General features: G+C 43.1%; 1 protein-coding gene across 4 annotated transcripts in view; it reads right to left on the reverse strand.

Moving 5' to 3' along the window:
- Window positions 1-15,881, reverse strand: part of PKNOX2 (PBX/knotted 1 homeobox 2) — a 394,029-nt gene that overhangs the window by 6,498 nt on the left and 371,650 nt on the right. For 3 of the 4 annotated variants that reach the window (XM_040431114.1, XM_040431111.1, XM_040431112.1), the window contains 2 exons: window positions 13,827-14,003; window positions 3,394-3,470 (listed from right to left, as the gene is read on the reverse strand). In XM_040431114.1, coding sequence (XP_040287048.1) covers window positions 3,394-3,470; window positions 13,827-14,003 — 254 coding nt within the window. The remainder of the gene's footprint in view (window positions 1-3,393; window positions 3,471-13,826; window positions 14,004-15,881) is intronic. The other variant, XM_040431113.1, reaches the window with a different exon arrangement.

Consider the following 15,881-nt stretch of genomic DNA (forward strand, 5'->3'; position numbering starts at 1 on the left):
AAATAAACAGTGCCATTAAAAAAAAAAAAAAACTTGTCCTGCACAGCCACAGAAAATGAAAAAAAATGATGGTTCTTAGAAGGCAAGGAAGGAAAAAATGAAATTGAAAAAATAAAATTAGACTGTGTTCCAAAAGGGTTAAAGGCTATGGACACCTTTGTGCACTAAAAATCAATAACCCCATATCTTACTGTAATGCAGCACATAAAAAAATTGCACTTGTTTGTTTACTGGTATCAGCTTTGCTTCACATGTTTTACGGGATGAGATCACGGTTTGATTGGTGCTAATTTTGGGTACATACGACTTTTTTGATCACTTTTTATACCATTTTTTGGGAAGTGCGGTGGGCAAAATTGCAATTCCATCATAGTTTTTCTTTCTTTTTTTTTTTATGGTGTTCACCGTGAGGTAAAAGTAACATGATCCTTTTATAGATCAGGTCCTTACAGACGCGGCGATACTAAGCAGGTTTAGTATTTTTTATTTTTTTTTACATTTTTAACCAATTATGTGTGGATATAATAAAGTTTTTTTTTAAAGTTTTTTTTATTTTATTTTATTTACTTTTTTCACATTTTTTTAACATTTTTTTTGGACCCAGACCCACTTGGTTCCTGAAGATCCAGTGGGTCTGATGGCTTACAATACACTGCAGTACACTTTTTTTGGGGACCCATTGAAATGAATGGTTCCGTATACAGTCCGCAAAAAAAACGGAACGGAAACGGAATGAAAATACAGTCGTGTGCAAGAGGCCTAAGGCTACATGCACACGACCTCTGTGTGCTTTGCGGTCCGCAAATCGCGGATCCGCAAAACACGGATCCGCGGACAAGAATAGAACATATTATATTTTTTTTGCGGGACCATGGAACAGAGCAACGGATGCGGACAGCACACGGAGCCTGATCAGGCTTAGGCTACTTTCACACTAGCGAGAATGTTTTCCCGTATTGAGATCCATCATAGGGTCTAAATACCAAAAAAAATGCTTCCGTTTTGTCCCCATTCATTGTCAATGCGGACCAAACGTAACGGAACAGAACGGAATGCTCCAAAATGCATTCCGTTCTGTTCTCATACCGGAGAGCAGCATGCTACGGTTTGCTTTCCCTCCTGAGATGCGGAGCAAGACGGATCCGTCATGACCCACAATGAAACTCAATGGGGACGTTTTCTCTTCCACAATAGTAAACGGATCCGCCCCCCTTTGACTTTCAATGGAGTTCATGACGGATCCATCTTGGCCATGTTAAAGATAATACAACTGGATCCGTTCATAACGGATGCAGATGGTTGTATTATCAGTAACGGAAGCGATTTTGCTGAAACGCTAGTAGCCTAAGATATAACACGGCAAGCCGTATATCCATCGGGACACTGCCACAGTGGAGCGGCCCGATGGGGCTGGGAGCTCCCTCCCTCAGTTTACCCTTCACGCATCGGGCTGTTGCCACAGCAGAGCAGTGGCCCAATGGTTAGCCCCTCCATACAACGGTCTCTAAGGACCACGGCATGGAAGGGGTTAAACGGCCGCCTTCGGTGCCAGCACTGATGTCGGACGTTTCAAGCAGAGTGTGAGCTGTACATTACAGCTAACACTCTGCCCCGATGCTGCTCTGCCATCCTGAAAGGTGGGGGGTGCTGCACGCTCTCCATCTTGAAAGGGGGGTGGGGGTGCGGCGTGTTCTGCATCTTGAAAGGGGGGGGTGTTGCATGCGCTCTGCCATCCTGAACTGGGGGGAGGTGGGGGGGCCATCGCCACCATTCGCCCATCTATAAAGAAGGGGGGGCATTAACCCTTCAAGCATCGGGCTGCTGCCAGGGCAGAGCAGCGGCCCGATGTTAGCCCCTTCCAGACAGCGGTCTCTAAAGCCCGCGGCATGGAAGGGGTTAAACAGTTATTTCAAGCATATTGTCAGCTGTATGTTACAGCTAACACTCTGCCGCTCTGCCATCCTGAAGGGGGGGGGGGGGCAGAAAGGAGAGGGAGACACAGGAGGTAGATGACAGATTCTCTGAACTCACTGAGAGCAGCCTGCTGTGCATAGGAAGCACATTAGGCTGGAGAGCAAGGACGAAAAAATAAATAAACACAACCGATTGGAGAAATTATTTTCTCCACAAAATAAATTTGTGTAATTTTTTTTAATTTTTTTTTACAAAGGTGTCCATATCTTTTAGAAAAATAAAGCTGGTAATCATAACATTGTCCACTAGAGGGAGCATAAAGACAGAAAATAGACAAGATTCCAGTATACATTGTCAAAAGCCTTCTACAATGACAAAGGGCGAGTGCAAATTGTATGATGAAAAGTTCAGCACTTTCCTAAATTTGGTTTCAACTCTTTAATATTTTCAAGATTTCTGAGGTTGTGCTAAGGAGCACTTGTCACATCTCCTACCCTGCCTGTTTTAGTAAATATGTGAGCTAATAATTCTGGAGTATCTATCCTCATAACTCTGTGTTGTGCTGTTCCTCCATTATTCCTCCTAGAAATTTTGCTAAATTGACAACTGGGTATTGACAAGGAGAACGGTAACACCCAGCTGTTCATTTATTCATACTTTTTTAGGCAGAATAACAAATAACGGCACAACACAGAGTTATGAGAAATGATGCTTCAGAATTGGTATCTCATGATTCTGTCTTCAGGAGTCTGGGCTGATAACGTTCAGGGTGATACACTGTAACAAACCCTACACTGTGTAAACAGAACTTATTTGGACTGGTTTTCATTAGCTGCTAGAAGCTTCAAAAACACAAACATTCAGTGAAGCCAAAGTGCGGTGCTGTTACTCCAGTCGCATAAGCTGGTGGCACCAGGGGTGCACCTAGCATTTCAGCTGCCTAAGGCAAAAACTGAAACGGCCAGAACTCCATGCACTTATTCTGCACTAAATGTTCACAAACTCATTGCTCCTGTAGCCTAAAGGGGGCGCTGTGATCTTCCAAGAGATCTTCTATGTAACACTATATGAATTCTTCACCATCTGGTCTGGGATGTTCACATGCACTTTCCCCACTGCAGCAAGACATCGAATCATGTGGAGCTGAAAGCCTTGAGGTCACGTTGCAGATTTTTGGTGCAGAATCTAAACCAAAACTCAAAAAAATACAGTAAAGGCACATGTCAGAGGGATTTGCAAGACTTCCTTCACATGTAGTGGGTTTTGCTGTAGCGGAGTTGCGGTACCGTAACCCATGCTGTGAAGTTCCCACAGATTTCACCCAATCAGCATGTAACATGTCTGGATTTTGCTGCAGATTTCTGTCTCTATGTCTGAACTCTCCCCTGTGGCTGCTCTCGTCAGTGTTTATGGGTTTTTAGGTCTTTGCACTGAATAAAACTAGAATCTGCATGGAGGTTGGCTGCGCGGGACACCTACCAGTTGTTGACTTGCAATAGTGTAAGGTTTGTCTGGGCAGCGATCTGCCGTTTCTCATCCTCTGTTGGATACGGGTGCTGAAAGAGATATCATATCAGTTACAATGACAGTAACAGTATAAGGCATACAGCGACTGGGAATATTTTATGTGCTGTGCAATTTTCCAATAGACTTTCAAGATTTCTACTTGCTGTTGGTAAATGGAAACCTTCCTGAAAACTAGTGCTTATACTATGCTTTAGGGCTCATTGATACGGACATAGCCATTTTCGCTGTTTGCGGAACAGAATGTCCAGCCCATAATAGAACAGTCGTATCCTTGGTCGAAATAAAGACAAGAATGGGACGTGCTCTATTTTTTTGTGGGTGCCGCGGAACAGACACACGGATCGTACACAGTTTTTCGGCCCCAATGAAGTGAATGGGTCCGCATCAGACCCACAAAAAATGCGGATCGGATGCGGACTAAAATAGGTATCAGCCCTTGAATGTCTGTTCACTGAGAGCAAGCAGAAATCTTGAAATCATGAATTGAAAGACACAATCTATTAGGCCTCAGGAACACGAACGTATTTTCTTTCCGTGTCCATTAATTTTTTTTTTTGCGGACCGTATACGGAACAATTCATTTCAATGGGTGCGCAAAAAAACTGAAATTACTCTGTGTGCTTTCCGTATGTCCGTATTTCCGTTCCGCAAAAAAATAGAACATGTCCTATTATTGTCCGCATTAAGGACAAGGATAGTACTGTTCTATCAGGGGCCAGCTGTTCCGTTCCGCAAATCACAAAATGCACACGGACGTCATCTGTGGTTTTTGCGGATCCGTTTTTTGAAGACCACAAAATACATACATTCGTGTGCATGAGGCCTTAGAAAGTTGTAGAAAAGGGATTCTCAACCCGCGGCCCTCCAGCTGTTGCAAAACTACAGCTCCCAGCATACCCTAATAGCTGTAGACTGTCCAAACATACTGGGGGTTGTAGTTTTGGAACAGCTGGAGGGCCGCGGGTTGGGTATGCCTGTTGTAGAACATAACATATAATGACAGAATGATTCAGATATATAACCAGGCAGACCCACCCCAGAACATGCAGACAGACTCCAGCCCCTGAGTTAGTTTCTCCCTACACAGACCAATTAAAAAGGAGCAAACACGACATGTAAGCTGATATAAACATGGAGGCTAGGAGCGATGCATTATGGGAAATGACTAAAATAACATTTGTTTTCTATAGTTTTGAAGCCTGATCTTCTCCCATCACTAAAAGTCTATCATGAACACTCAGTGCCTGATCTGTTAATATTTCTGGTGCATTTACTACATTCACCTTCACACTCACTGTAAAAAAAAATCTAATGTTTATGACACTGAACTTTTCTATTCTACAGATTTCAGGCGAAAACTCCAGAATTGCCATGAGCCTCCAATTCTAAGGCTACATTCACACTACCGTATCCGTTTTGCGATTCGCAAATTGTAGATCCACTAAATACGGATACTGCCCATGTGCTATCCGCATTCATATAGAACAGTGATGGAAAACCTTTTACAGACGAGTGCCCAAACTGCAACCCAAAACCCACTTATTTATCGCAAAGTGCCACACGACAATTTACCCTGAATACTACAGTCCAATATAGTATATCTTCCATGTACTTTATCATTTAGCTGTAATAGCCTGCCTACATTCAATGCGCTGCCTGTGCTGTTCATAGTGCGCCCTGCGCTGATGAATGGCAGGAAAAGTCTAAGGGCTCGTTCAGAAAGACGTATAATGTATGCAAAAATGCGGATCCGTTTTTTTGCTGACCCATAGACTTCTATGGCCATGTCCTGATTTTCCCTGACAAGTATAAGGCCCCTTTCACACGGGCGAGTATTCCGCACGGATGCGATGCGGGAGGTGAACGCATAGCACCCGCACTGAATACCGACCCATTCATTTCTATGGGGCTGTTCACATGAGCGGTGATTTTAACGCATCACTTGTGCGTTGCGTGAAAATCGCAGCATGCTCCTCTTTATGCGTTTTTCACGTAACGCAGGCCCCATAGAAATGAATGGGGTTGCGTGAAAATCGCAAGCATCTGCAAGCAAGTGCGGATGCGGTGCGATTTTCACGCACGGTTGCTAGGAGACGATCGGGATGGGGACCCGATCATTATTATTTCCCCTTTTAACATGGTTATAAGGGAAAATAATAGCATTCTGAATACAGAATGCATAGTAAAACATCGCTGGAGGGGTTAAAAAAAAATTTAACTCACCTTAGTCCACTTGTTCGCGTAGCCCGGCATCTCCTTCTGGCTTCATCTGATCTCTGTGCAGCAACAGGACCTTTTGGTGACGTCATTCCGGTCATCACATGATCCATCACCATGGTAAAAGATCATGTGATGACCGGAATGACGTCACCAAAGGTCCTGTTGCTGCACAGAGATCAGATGAAGCCAGAAGGAGATGCCGGGCCGCGAACAAGTGGACTAAGGTGAGTTAAATTTTTATTTTTATTTTTTTTAACCCCTCCAGTGATGTTTTACTATGCATTCTGTATTCAGAATGCTATTATTTTCCCTTATAACCATGTTATAAGGGAAAATAATACAATCTACAGAACACCGATCCCAAGGCTGAACTTCTGTGAAGAAGTTCGGGTTTGGGTACCAAACACGCGCGATTTTTCTCACGCGAGTGCAAAACGCATTACAATGTTTTGCACTCGTGCGGAAAAATCGCGGGTGTTCCCGTAACGCACCCGCACATTTTCCCGCAACGCCCATGTGAAAGGGGCCTAAGACATGTTTCATTTGTTTTGCTGAGCCGTGCAATGGAAGATAAAGCCCCATAGAAGTGAATGGGACAGCATCTAATCCGCAAAAAAACGGATCGACATTTTTGCAGACAGCATACAGCCATCTGAATGAGCCCTAAGACATATTGGTACACCATAGACTTTTTCCAGGGTGTGGGTGCCCACAGAGAGGGCTCTGAGTGCCGTCTCTGGCACCCGTGCCATAGGTTCGCCACCACTGATATAGAACATGGCATATTCTGGTCTGCAAAATGAATTCAACGATTCCGCAAAAAATCTGGACAGCACACATACGGTATCCGTGTTTGCAAATCGCCAAATGGATATGGTTGTGTGAATGTAGCCTAAGGCCACACACACGAGTGCAAGGGAACGCACATTAGATCCGCACAAATTTCCGTGCGTTTCTGCACCATATCCGCACCAAAATCTGCAATTTCTAACAGCGTTTTTTGGAGCAGATTGGATGCGGTTTTGCAGCAGATATCATCCTTCAATCCGCAACTGTAACCGCAAACATAATTGAAATGCTGCAGATTTTGAAATCCGCAAGTCAGGTCAATTTCCACATGGAAACAATCCGCAAAGTGCACAGGAGATTTGTGTAATCCCATACACTTTGCTGGTACTGTACTACGCTGCATTTATTCCGAACGGGAATCGGCACGTATTCTGCAATGTGTGCAGCTGGCCTAAGGGTGATTCAAATGCAGCAGATTCATTGCAGACATTTTTGACAATAAAAACAATCTGTGAATGAGGTTGTTTCTGTGAGGATAGGTTCACACGATGGATTTTGACAGTGTTAAAATCCACTACGTATCCCACAGCAGAAACCGCTGTGGGATACGCTGTGGGATACGCTGTGGTTTCTGCTGTGGGTTTTCATTTTGAATGGTGTAGACCCGCTCTTAGTTTAGTTCCATTGAATGGAGCTCAACCACGAGCAGCCTCCTGCTGTGGCTATCCGAGGAGTCCGTGCGGTCTGAAAAACTGCACAGGAAAAAACCTTGGTTGCATGAACTGCGGCACGGCCTCCCAATAAAAACAATGCAAGGCGGTTTCAACGCAGATTCGTTTTTTAGCACTAAAATCCGTGCCACAAAAACCTTGTGTGAATGTATCCTAACAGGCGTATTTACTGTATTTCTGCATGCCCAATTCTGATAAATGGGACATTTGCAGTAATTTCTGCCACAAATCTCTCATGTTTGAGGAATGCGGCAGTTTTTGTTGTAATTTTTTTTTTTCCATGGCTGAAAACCATGATGAGGCTTGCCGAAATCCATGTTTCCTGCCAAAACAACCCCATTCAGATAAATGGAACTGATTTTCAGTCACATATATTTTCTACAACAGAATCTGCATCGTGTGAAGACACCCTAAGGCCCCTTTCACACGGGTGAGATTTCCGCGCGGGTGCAATGCGTGAGGTGAACGCATTGCACCCGCACTGAATCCGGACCCATTCACTTCAATGGGGCTGTGCAAATGAGCGGTGATTTTCACGCATTACTTGTGCGTTGCGTGAAAATCGCAGCATGTTCCATATTCAGCGTTTTTCATGCAGCGCAGGCCCCATAGAAATGAATGGGTCTGCGTGAAAATCGCAAGCAAGTGCGGATTCGGTGCGATATTCACGCATGGTTGCTAGGAGATGATTAATCAATTTACTGTATTATTTTCCCTTATAACATGGTTATAAAGGTAAATAATAGCATTCTTAATACAGAATACTTACTAAAACGTGGCTTTAGGGGTTAAAAAAAAAATAATGTAACTCACCTCATCCTGTTGTTCGCGCAGCCGGCATCATCTTCTTACTTCTTCTTTCAGGACCCGCCAAAGGACCTTTGATGACCTTTGAAGATTTCTATCTTCATTCAGCAGGACCTGCGCTGACGTCACTGCACTCACTACATGGTGAGCGTGATTACGTCATCAAAGGTCCTTAAAGAAGAAGAAAGAAGATGATGCCGGCTGCGCAAACAACAGAATGAGGCGAGTTAATTTTATTTATTTTTTTAACCCCTAAAGCCAGATTTGAGTAAGTATTCTGTATTAAAAATGCTATTATTTTCCCTTATAACCATGTTATAAGGGAAAATAATTAAATATACAGAACACCGATCCCAAACCCGAACTTCAGTGAAGAAGTCCGGGTTCGGGTCTGGGTACCACAGTCAGTTTTTTATCATGCGGGTGCAAAACGCATTGCACCTGTGCAATAAAAACTGAACATCGGAACGGAATCGCAGTCAAAACTGACTGCAATTGCATACCTACTCGCATGATTTTCCCTGATCGCAGACGCAACGCATCCGGACCTAATCCGGACACGCTCGTCTGCAAGGGGCCTAATAGAGCGGTTCTGAGGCTGCTTCTCCGACAAAGGAAATTACTGAGACCCTATTCACCCTAACAGCAGGAACGCTCATGGGCAAAATCTATAAGTCTTGTTAGAGAAAGGCAAAAATGTGTGCAATAAATGAGACACTGTGGGGGGCGGGGAAGGAGGGATAATATGTCGCCATACACAACATAATAAATAAATTAGAGGCCGAAGGTGCTGATTCTTCTTGTAGAAATCCAGCTGGTACAGAGTTCAATGCTCCCTACGTCTGCAGAGTAGAATCTGTCTATAGTCAACCATGTAGTGCAGTGATATCAACAATGAACACTAGAGGGCAGGAAAGAGTCAGAAATGACAGCATATCCCCAATACATCAGCGCTTGTTCTCCAATCTCCATGTCTGCACCAGTTCACACTATCACTCACCCCCACCATTACTACTTATGGCCAGCGTTGAGTACTGTTCAGCTCAATGTCCTATGAGAGACACCATGTGGTAATGTGCCTGAGGCTCTACTAATTGGGAACTCATCTACATATCAGTAGATGAGGAAAACTTAAATGTTTAGATCCATAGCTAAACCGTCATACAAATCTAATATTTCTAACAGCTGAGGGTTTGTTACTATGTACCCAGCCCAGACTATCCTTTGACTAACTTCCCTCCTGCTGTGATTGCTATAGATGCATCAGTGAAAAAGTCTAGAGACACAGAGGATTGTGACAAACCCTCAGCTCTGAGAAAGAATACATCAGGACGGCTTTTCAGTCTCTAGGTATTCACACACAGAGGACTTGCTGCAGATATTTATCTATTCCATACATGTGCATTCTGCACAGATTTCTGCAACCCCATTCAGAAATGTCTGCAACAAATCTTCCCTGTGTGAATACACCCATAGTCACATATGAGCAATGTTCCAGTTAAAGGGGTTGTCCCACGAAAAATATTCTACAGTTTTCAAACCACCACCTGGATCTGAATACTTTTGTAATTTCATGTAATTAAACATTCAGCATATTAAATAAAATTTATCTGTATAGCGCCACCTGCTATTTGTTTCTTTTCTAATTTCTTTGACCTACTCACTGAGATGGCCGCACATGCTCAGTTTCATCCTTCAACTGCCTCCTGAGCTGTGATTGGAAGAGCTGGACACGCCCCCATTAGCTGCAGCAGAAAAGACACTCCCCTTGAGCTGTCAGCTTTATATAGATCTAGCAGAGCAATGAATGGGGAGATCTCTGGATCCATGTGAGGTACAGGCCTGGTTCTAGCTTTGTTAGGAAGAGATTGTAATGTACTATATGATGTCTGATTTTCATCTTTTACGTTAGTCATGGGATATGCCCTTTAAGGTCCGCTTCACATACAGTACAGACCAAAAGTTTGGACACACCTTCTCATTCAAAGAGTTTTCCTTATTTTCATGACTATGAAAATTGTAGATTCACACTGAAGGCATCAAAACTATGAATTAACACATGTGAAATTATATACATAACAAACAAGTGTGAAACAACTGAAAATATGTAATATTCTAGGTTCTTCAAAGTAGCCACCTTTTGCTTTGATTACTGCTTTGCACACTCTTGGCATTCTCTTGATGAACTTTAAGAGGTAGTCCCCTGAAATGGCTTTCACTTCACAGGTGTGCCCTGTCAGGTTTAATAAGTGGGATTTCTTGCCTTATAAATGGGGTTGGGACCATCAGTTGCGTTGAGGAGAAGTCAGGTGGATACACAGCTGATAGTCCTACTGAATAGACTGTTAGAATTCTATTATGGCAAGAAAAAAACAGCTAAGTAAAGAAAAACGAGTGGCCATCATTACTTTAAGAAATGAAGGTCAGTCAGTCAGCCGAAAAATTGGGAAAACTTTGAAAGTAAGGGCTATTTGACCATGAAGGAGAATGATGATGGGGTGCTGCGCCAGATGACCTGGCCTCCACAGTCACCGGACCTGAACCCAATCGAGATGGTTTGGGGTGAGCTGGACCGCAGAGTGAAGGCAAAAGGGCCAACAAGTGCTAAGCATCTCTGGGAACTCCTTTAAGACTGTTGGAAGACCATTTCAGGTGACTACCTCTTGAAGCTCATTAAGAGAATGCCAAGAGTGTGCAAAGCAGTAATCAAAGCAAAAGGTGGCTACTTTGAAGAACCTAAAATATGACATATTTTCAGGTGTTTCACACTTGTTTGTTATGTATATAATTCCACATGTGTTAATTCATAGTTTTGATGCCTTTATAGTCATGAAAATAAAGAAAACTCTTTGAATGAGAAGGTGTGTCCAAACTTTTGGTCTGTACTGTATATCTTGAGATCCAGCACAGTTCCCCACTGGCGTGGTGCAGAAAACACCAGGGGGGAACTGAAGCAGGAACTGAGCCTATAGTTTTCTATGGGATGGTTCACATACATCCGGCGCATCATTTGTGGCCCGGGATGTCAAAAATGTTGCTTGCTACATTTTACTGTCCAGCGCTATCCGTCTATGGAAGCTGGATCTACGTAATGAAGTGTAGTACACATATATCACTTGTGTCCGGCCTCCGACCTAAAACAACTGGCTGGGCACAACTGATATATGTGAAGCGGGCCTAACACATATCTGCCAACTTTCAGAAGTTGGCTTGCGAGAGAAGTGTGACTGCAGCGTGCAAAAATGGCTGAACAGACATTTCCATTTATTGGGGATATTTTTAAGAGGGAGTGTTCTCTAATCTGGTGAAGGGCAATGTCCGTGCTATGTCCCTCTGGACATTGCAGGTATGAGGAGGCAGGCTGAGGAGGCCATTAACCACACAGCCACCGGGTCAGCACTGGGCTAATGAATATTAAAGGTTCAGTGACATTTAAGATTTCATTACTCTGCTCTTCACATAAACTCATCCCTAAATGCACCAGTGGCTTTTACATTACATGGGAAAGACTGCAGCAAGACAGAGCTGTAACAACTGACCCTATGCCCCCAGACCACAAATCACACATCAAATCAAATGTCCAAGATGTTGTTTAAATGCCGAATCGGCGGCCAAGTTCCTCGAACTGCTCCATGTTATCAGAATGAACTCAAGGGAACATATTTTATTCAGGCACGTAACTATGGTTCATAGGGTTCCATAGAAAATAAGATGGTGCCCCCACCACCTAGTGTTAGAAAATGAAAACAGCAGCATAAGTAGCAATCCTTCTAGGTATGTATAAAAGCACAATATATCAGAAAACCTACTGTACATCACATCAAAAGGCCACCATATTATTTCCCACAAAAAGGTACAATATTCTTGCAACTGACTGGGTTCCCCCAACCTCTGGGCCCCATAGCAAGTGAAATATCTATAGTTACGCCCCTGATTTTATTCTTTTTGCAGTAGTTCCTGAATCAAATGTTAAGAGGTGTTGTCTCATCATGGACAATTGGGGCATATCGGTAGGATATGCCCCCATTGTTTTATAGGTGCGGGTCCTACCGCACCTATATCAAGAACGGAGCCCCGCAAGGTGGTGGCTGGAGGACTCCAGTCCGGCCACCACCAAGCTAATCTCCATAGAAGTGAATGGGAGCGCACTGCATTCATTTCTATGGGGCCGACGGAAATAGCCGAGCCAGAGCTCGGCTATTTTCGCCGGCCCCATAGAAAATAAATGGAGGGCGGCTGTGCATGCACAGTGCACCCTCCTTCACTTGCAGGGCTCCGTTCTCGATATAGGTGCATGTCCCAGCGGTGGGACACACACCTATAAGAAAATGGGGGCATATCGCAATATGCCCCCATTGTCTATGATGAGACAACCCCTTTAAAATACTTTTTTGCCTTCACCCGCCACTGGTGGAAGCTCACTGCATACAATTCAATGGGAGCTGTATAAATCCATACATAATAAGCTCCCCCTGGTGGTGACTGCAAGCAACCAGCATATAATCATGTAATTATGGCTCTCTGAAGGGAAGTAGGAGATGCAGGACTCAGACTATATTAGTAAGAAATTGAAGTCTGACCCTATGAAGGTACAGTATACTATGAAATTTAATCAGCACAGGATTTTGGACGATTCTGAATGAAATGGTATGACTACCCTGGTATTACCACCCTGGACCTGTGATGGCTAACCTCCAGCACTCCAGCTCTGGTATAACTACAACTCCAAAGATGTACACTTGCTTGGCTGTTCTCAGAACTCCATAGAAATGAATGGAGCATGCTGGGAGTTGTAGTTTCACCACAGCTGAAGTGCCAGAGGTTAGCCATCACTGCCTAGGGCCCTAGACCAACAAAGATAATTCCATGAACCCTTTCAGTACCCTGGACCATCAGGAATTTTAGGTACTAACCTCAAACCCAACCTAGACTACCACAGAAATAGCCATTATCCTCTTCACCATAGAGCAACAGAGATATTAGAGCTCAGAGCTGATGTCATCAGCACCTAAAGGAGTCTGTCTCAGACTCCCCTTGCACAGTAGGCTTCAGTAGTTTCCCTCCTGCTCTTGGATGGAATAATGCGGATGACATGAGCTCTGTCCATCCTCTATCTTCTCCTGCAGGTTTCTTGTCTTAAGAGGAGGGGGGACTGTGTCCAACTACCAAAGCACCTTCCGACTCCGACTAGGGTAGTCTGAGAATCTGGTGGCCGTTTTACATACATGAAAAGAATACTAGGAATGGGATGAACGTGAAGTGACTTATAGATAGCGGTAGGTAGACCCTCTAAGTTGTTTTAACCCTGACGGTCACTACTCTCAAGCCCAAAAATGCTGTTAGTACGTTCCTATAAATTTTACCAAAATTTAGATTTAAGGTTGAGACACACAACTGCTGGCTATATTACCATGCTCCATGCTACATTAAGTTGGACTAATGCACTTTGTATACCCGCTGTATACTGTTACATTAATATTCCTCCAAACTATGTGATATTAAGATCCCCCCATGTGGTCCCAGTATCTCCATGCACTGTTACAGTAATATCTCGAAATATAGTCCCAGCAACGTTCTCCATACAACGCTATTGTAATATCCCCAAATATGGCTCCAGCATCTTTAATATACCCCCAGTAGTCTCCATACACTGTTACATTAAAATCCCTCTATATATATTAAGTATTTGACCTTTGCACTAATGGTCACCAGTACAATCCCAGTTGGTAATATCAAAACTAATTTTACTAATTCATAGCGTAGTGATAAGGAGGTCTGAACTGGAGATTAGGGGCCATCTTCTCCCTCACTATGATCCAGGGGTTTAGTGGCTCTTACCATTAGGTGCTGGAAAAGCCATGATCGCATTATGTTGGTGGCATGCTTCGGGAGGACTCCGCGCTTGTTTTTAGACTTTTTATCTTCGCCATCAAGCAGAGAGGTCAGTTCCAAATTGACCTGTGGGACAGCAGAGAAGCTCGAGCATGAAATTTGCTTTATATCCATCATAACTCCCTGAAGGAAACAATGTAAAAATGGCATTTCCTCAAGAACCAATGGAGGTTAGTAAGCAAAAATAATACACACATGTGCAGAAAAGGGACCTTATCCCGAGCACCAGTAATGTCAAGCTACATCTTAAAAGGTAATTTCGGTAAAAATTTTACTTCAGTCTGCATGAAAATTTGGGAACCTTTGGGTATAGTTTTTAATACTGTTTTTGTTTCAGTTTTGAGTAATTTCATATTGTTTTCTCCATTCATTTACTGAGGTGCTTTAAAAATGTTGCTGGTTACCATTGGAAATAGACAACATTTAAAGGGTTATTCCCAAAATTACAATTTATCACATATCCACAGTGTCTGAGTGGTGGGGGTCCGCCCTCTGGGAGCCTCAGAGACACCAGGGGTCCTGTTTCCTCTTGTATGAATGGTGTGGTTGTAATTCTGAGAATACCCCTTTAAGCTCCACCGCATTGTCAGACATGTGACCTTATAGCTCAGCTTTTAAACCAGCAGAATACTAAATTCAACCTTAATCAGGAACATTTGGCAAAGGATTTACAATATCTAGAGTTTATCTGTGGAACATTAAAATTGATCTAAACGTGGAGTGTTCCTTTAAGGTGAAAGATGATATTTTTTGAATGATGGAATTCCCAATACAGTTTAACAAGGCAACATGACTTAACAAGCACAGCCACTGTACAATGCACAGCGTTATACTGCGCACCACCCAACATTTTGGACGGTCAAAGAGGGACACTTACAGATCATTGAATGATTGGCTGAGCAACATTCACACCCATTCCTGCCGAGGCGGTAGCAGGAAGTGGGGCGCAGCAAGGACTCGGCCCCATCAGAACTGCAGTAGCGGGAAATCAGTAAGGTGGGTAGAAGTTCTATTATTTTTTACAGCAAGTTTTTTCTCTTGTGCTGGAATACGTCTTTAAATATTAGCACAAAAATCATGTTAAAATTCAAATTATACAAATAATCAAAAAAATATAAACGGAGCTAATATACAGGCAGTTTAGTAAGTTTATTCATGCACGTTTATCTCGGCAATGTAGTTTATGCAGATCTAACTCATGGATTTTCTTGGTATTTTATTATTCTCCAAATCTTCACCAGAAGCTGCATGTGTTACTTGTGGATTATGTCACAGTTTTTGACTAGGATTTGCCCCAGATCTCATAGTATGCATTGCAAAGGGTGAAATCTGCACTGAAAATCTGCACAAACAATTTTTGCTGGAAAATTTCAGCATACACGAGATTTTAAAAACTCATCTACTTAGCTAGTACTTTAATATGCTGTGGATACAGAGGGACAGAAAGATTTAAGTCAAAAAGAGGGACTGTCCCTCCAAAATAGGGTTACTTGTAGGCTGGTAAAGTTCGGGTTGGTAGAAGACATATGGCTATGGGGAGAACGGGATAAGAGGTCATAAGATAGATTTCTAAACGCTTTCATTTTTTTCCTTTTTTATATTTCTCCTTATGTCAGATGTGACATATACACAAATAGTCCTCGTTGTGTCTGTTGGTGCTGTGCTCATTGTTGGGGGTGGATAATGGACGTGCGGCAATTCCATGATTTTACTCTATTACTGTACGGACTGAGTGACTGTATCCGTGCGCCTCGTGGGACTGTCTTTCCCGCATGCTGATGGTTTTGTGAGCGTCGCTGCTCTCAGACTTTATCTTCTAAGCTGCTCTTTCTTCTTAGGAAGTCAGGCTTAAAAAAGCAGTATGTGTTGTCATGACGACTTCTTTCGGATCACCCCCAGCTCACAATAGCATCGTGGTTTCCTTAGCGACAGTAAACGTGAAGTGAGGAAGGCTGGTCTATGAGATCATGTATGTATGTATATATATATATATATATATAT

This window comes from Bufo bufo, chromosome 1, assembly GCF_905171765.1.
Source record: "Bufo bufo chromosome 1, aBufBuf1.1, whole genome shotgun sequence".
NCBI classification, from domain to species: domain Eukaryota; kingdom Metazoa; phylum Chordata; class Amphibia; order Anura; family Bufonidae; genus Bufo; species Bufo bufo.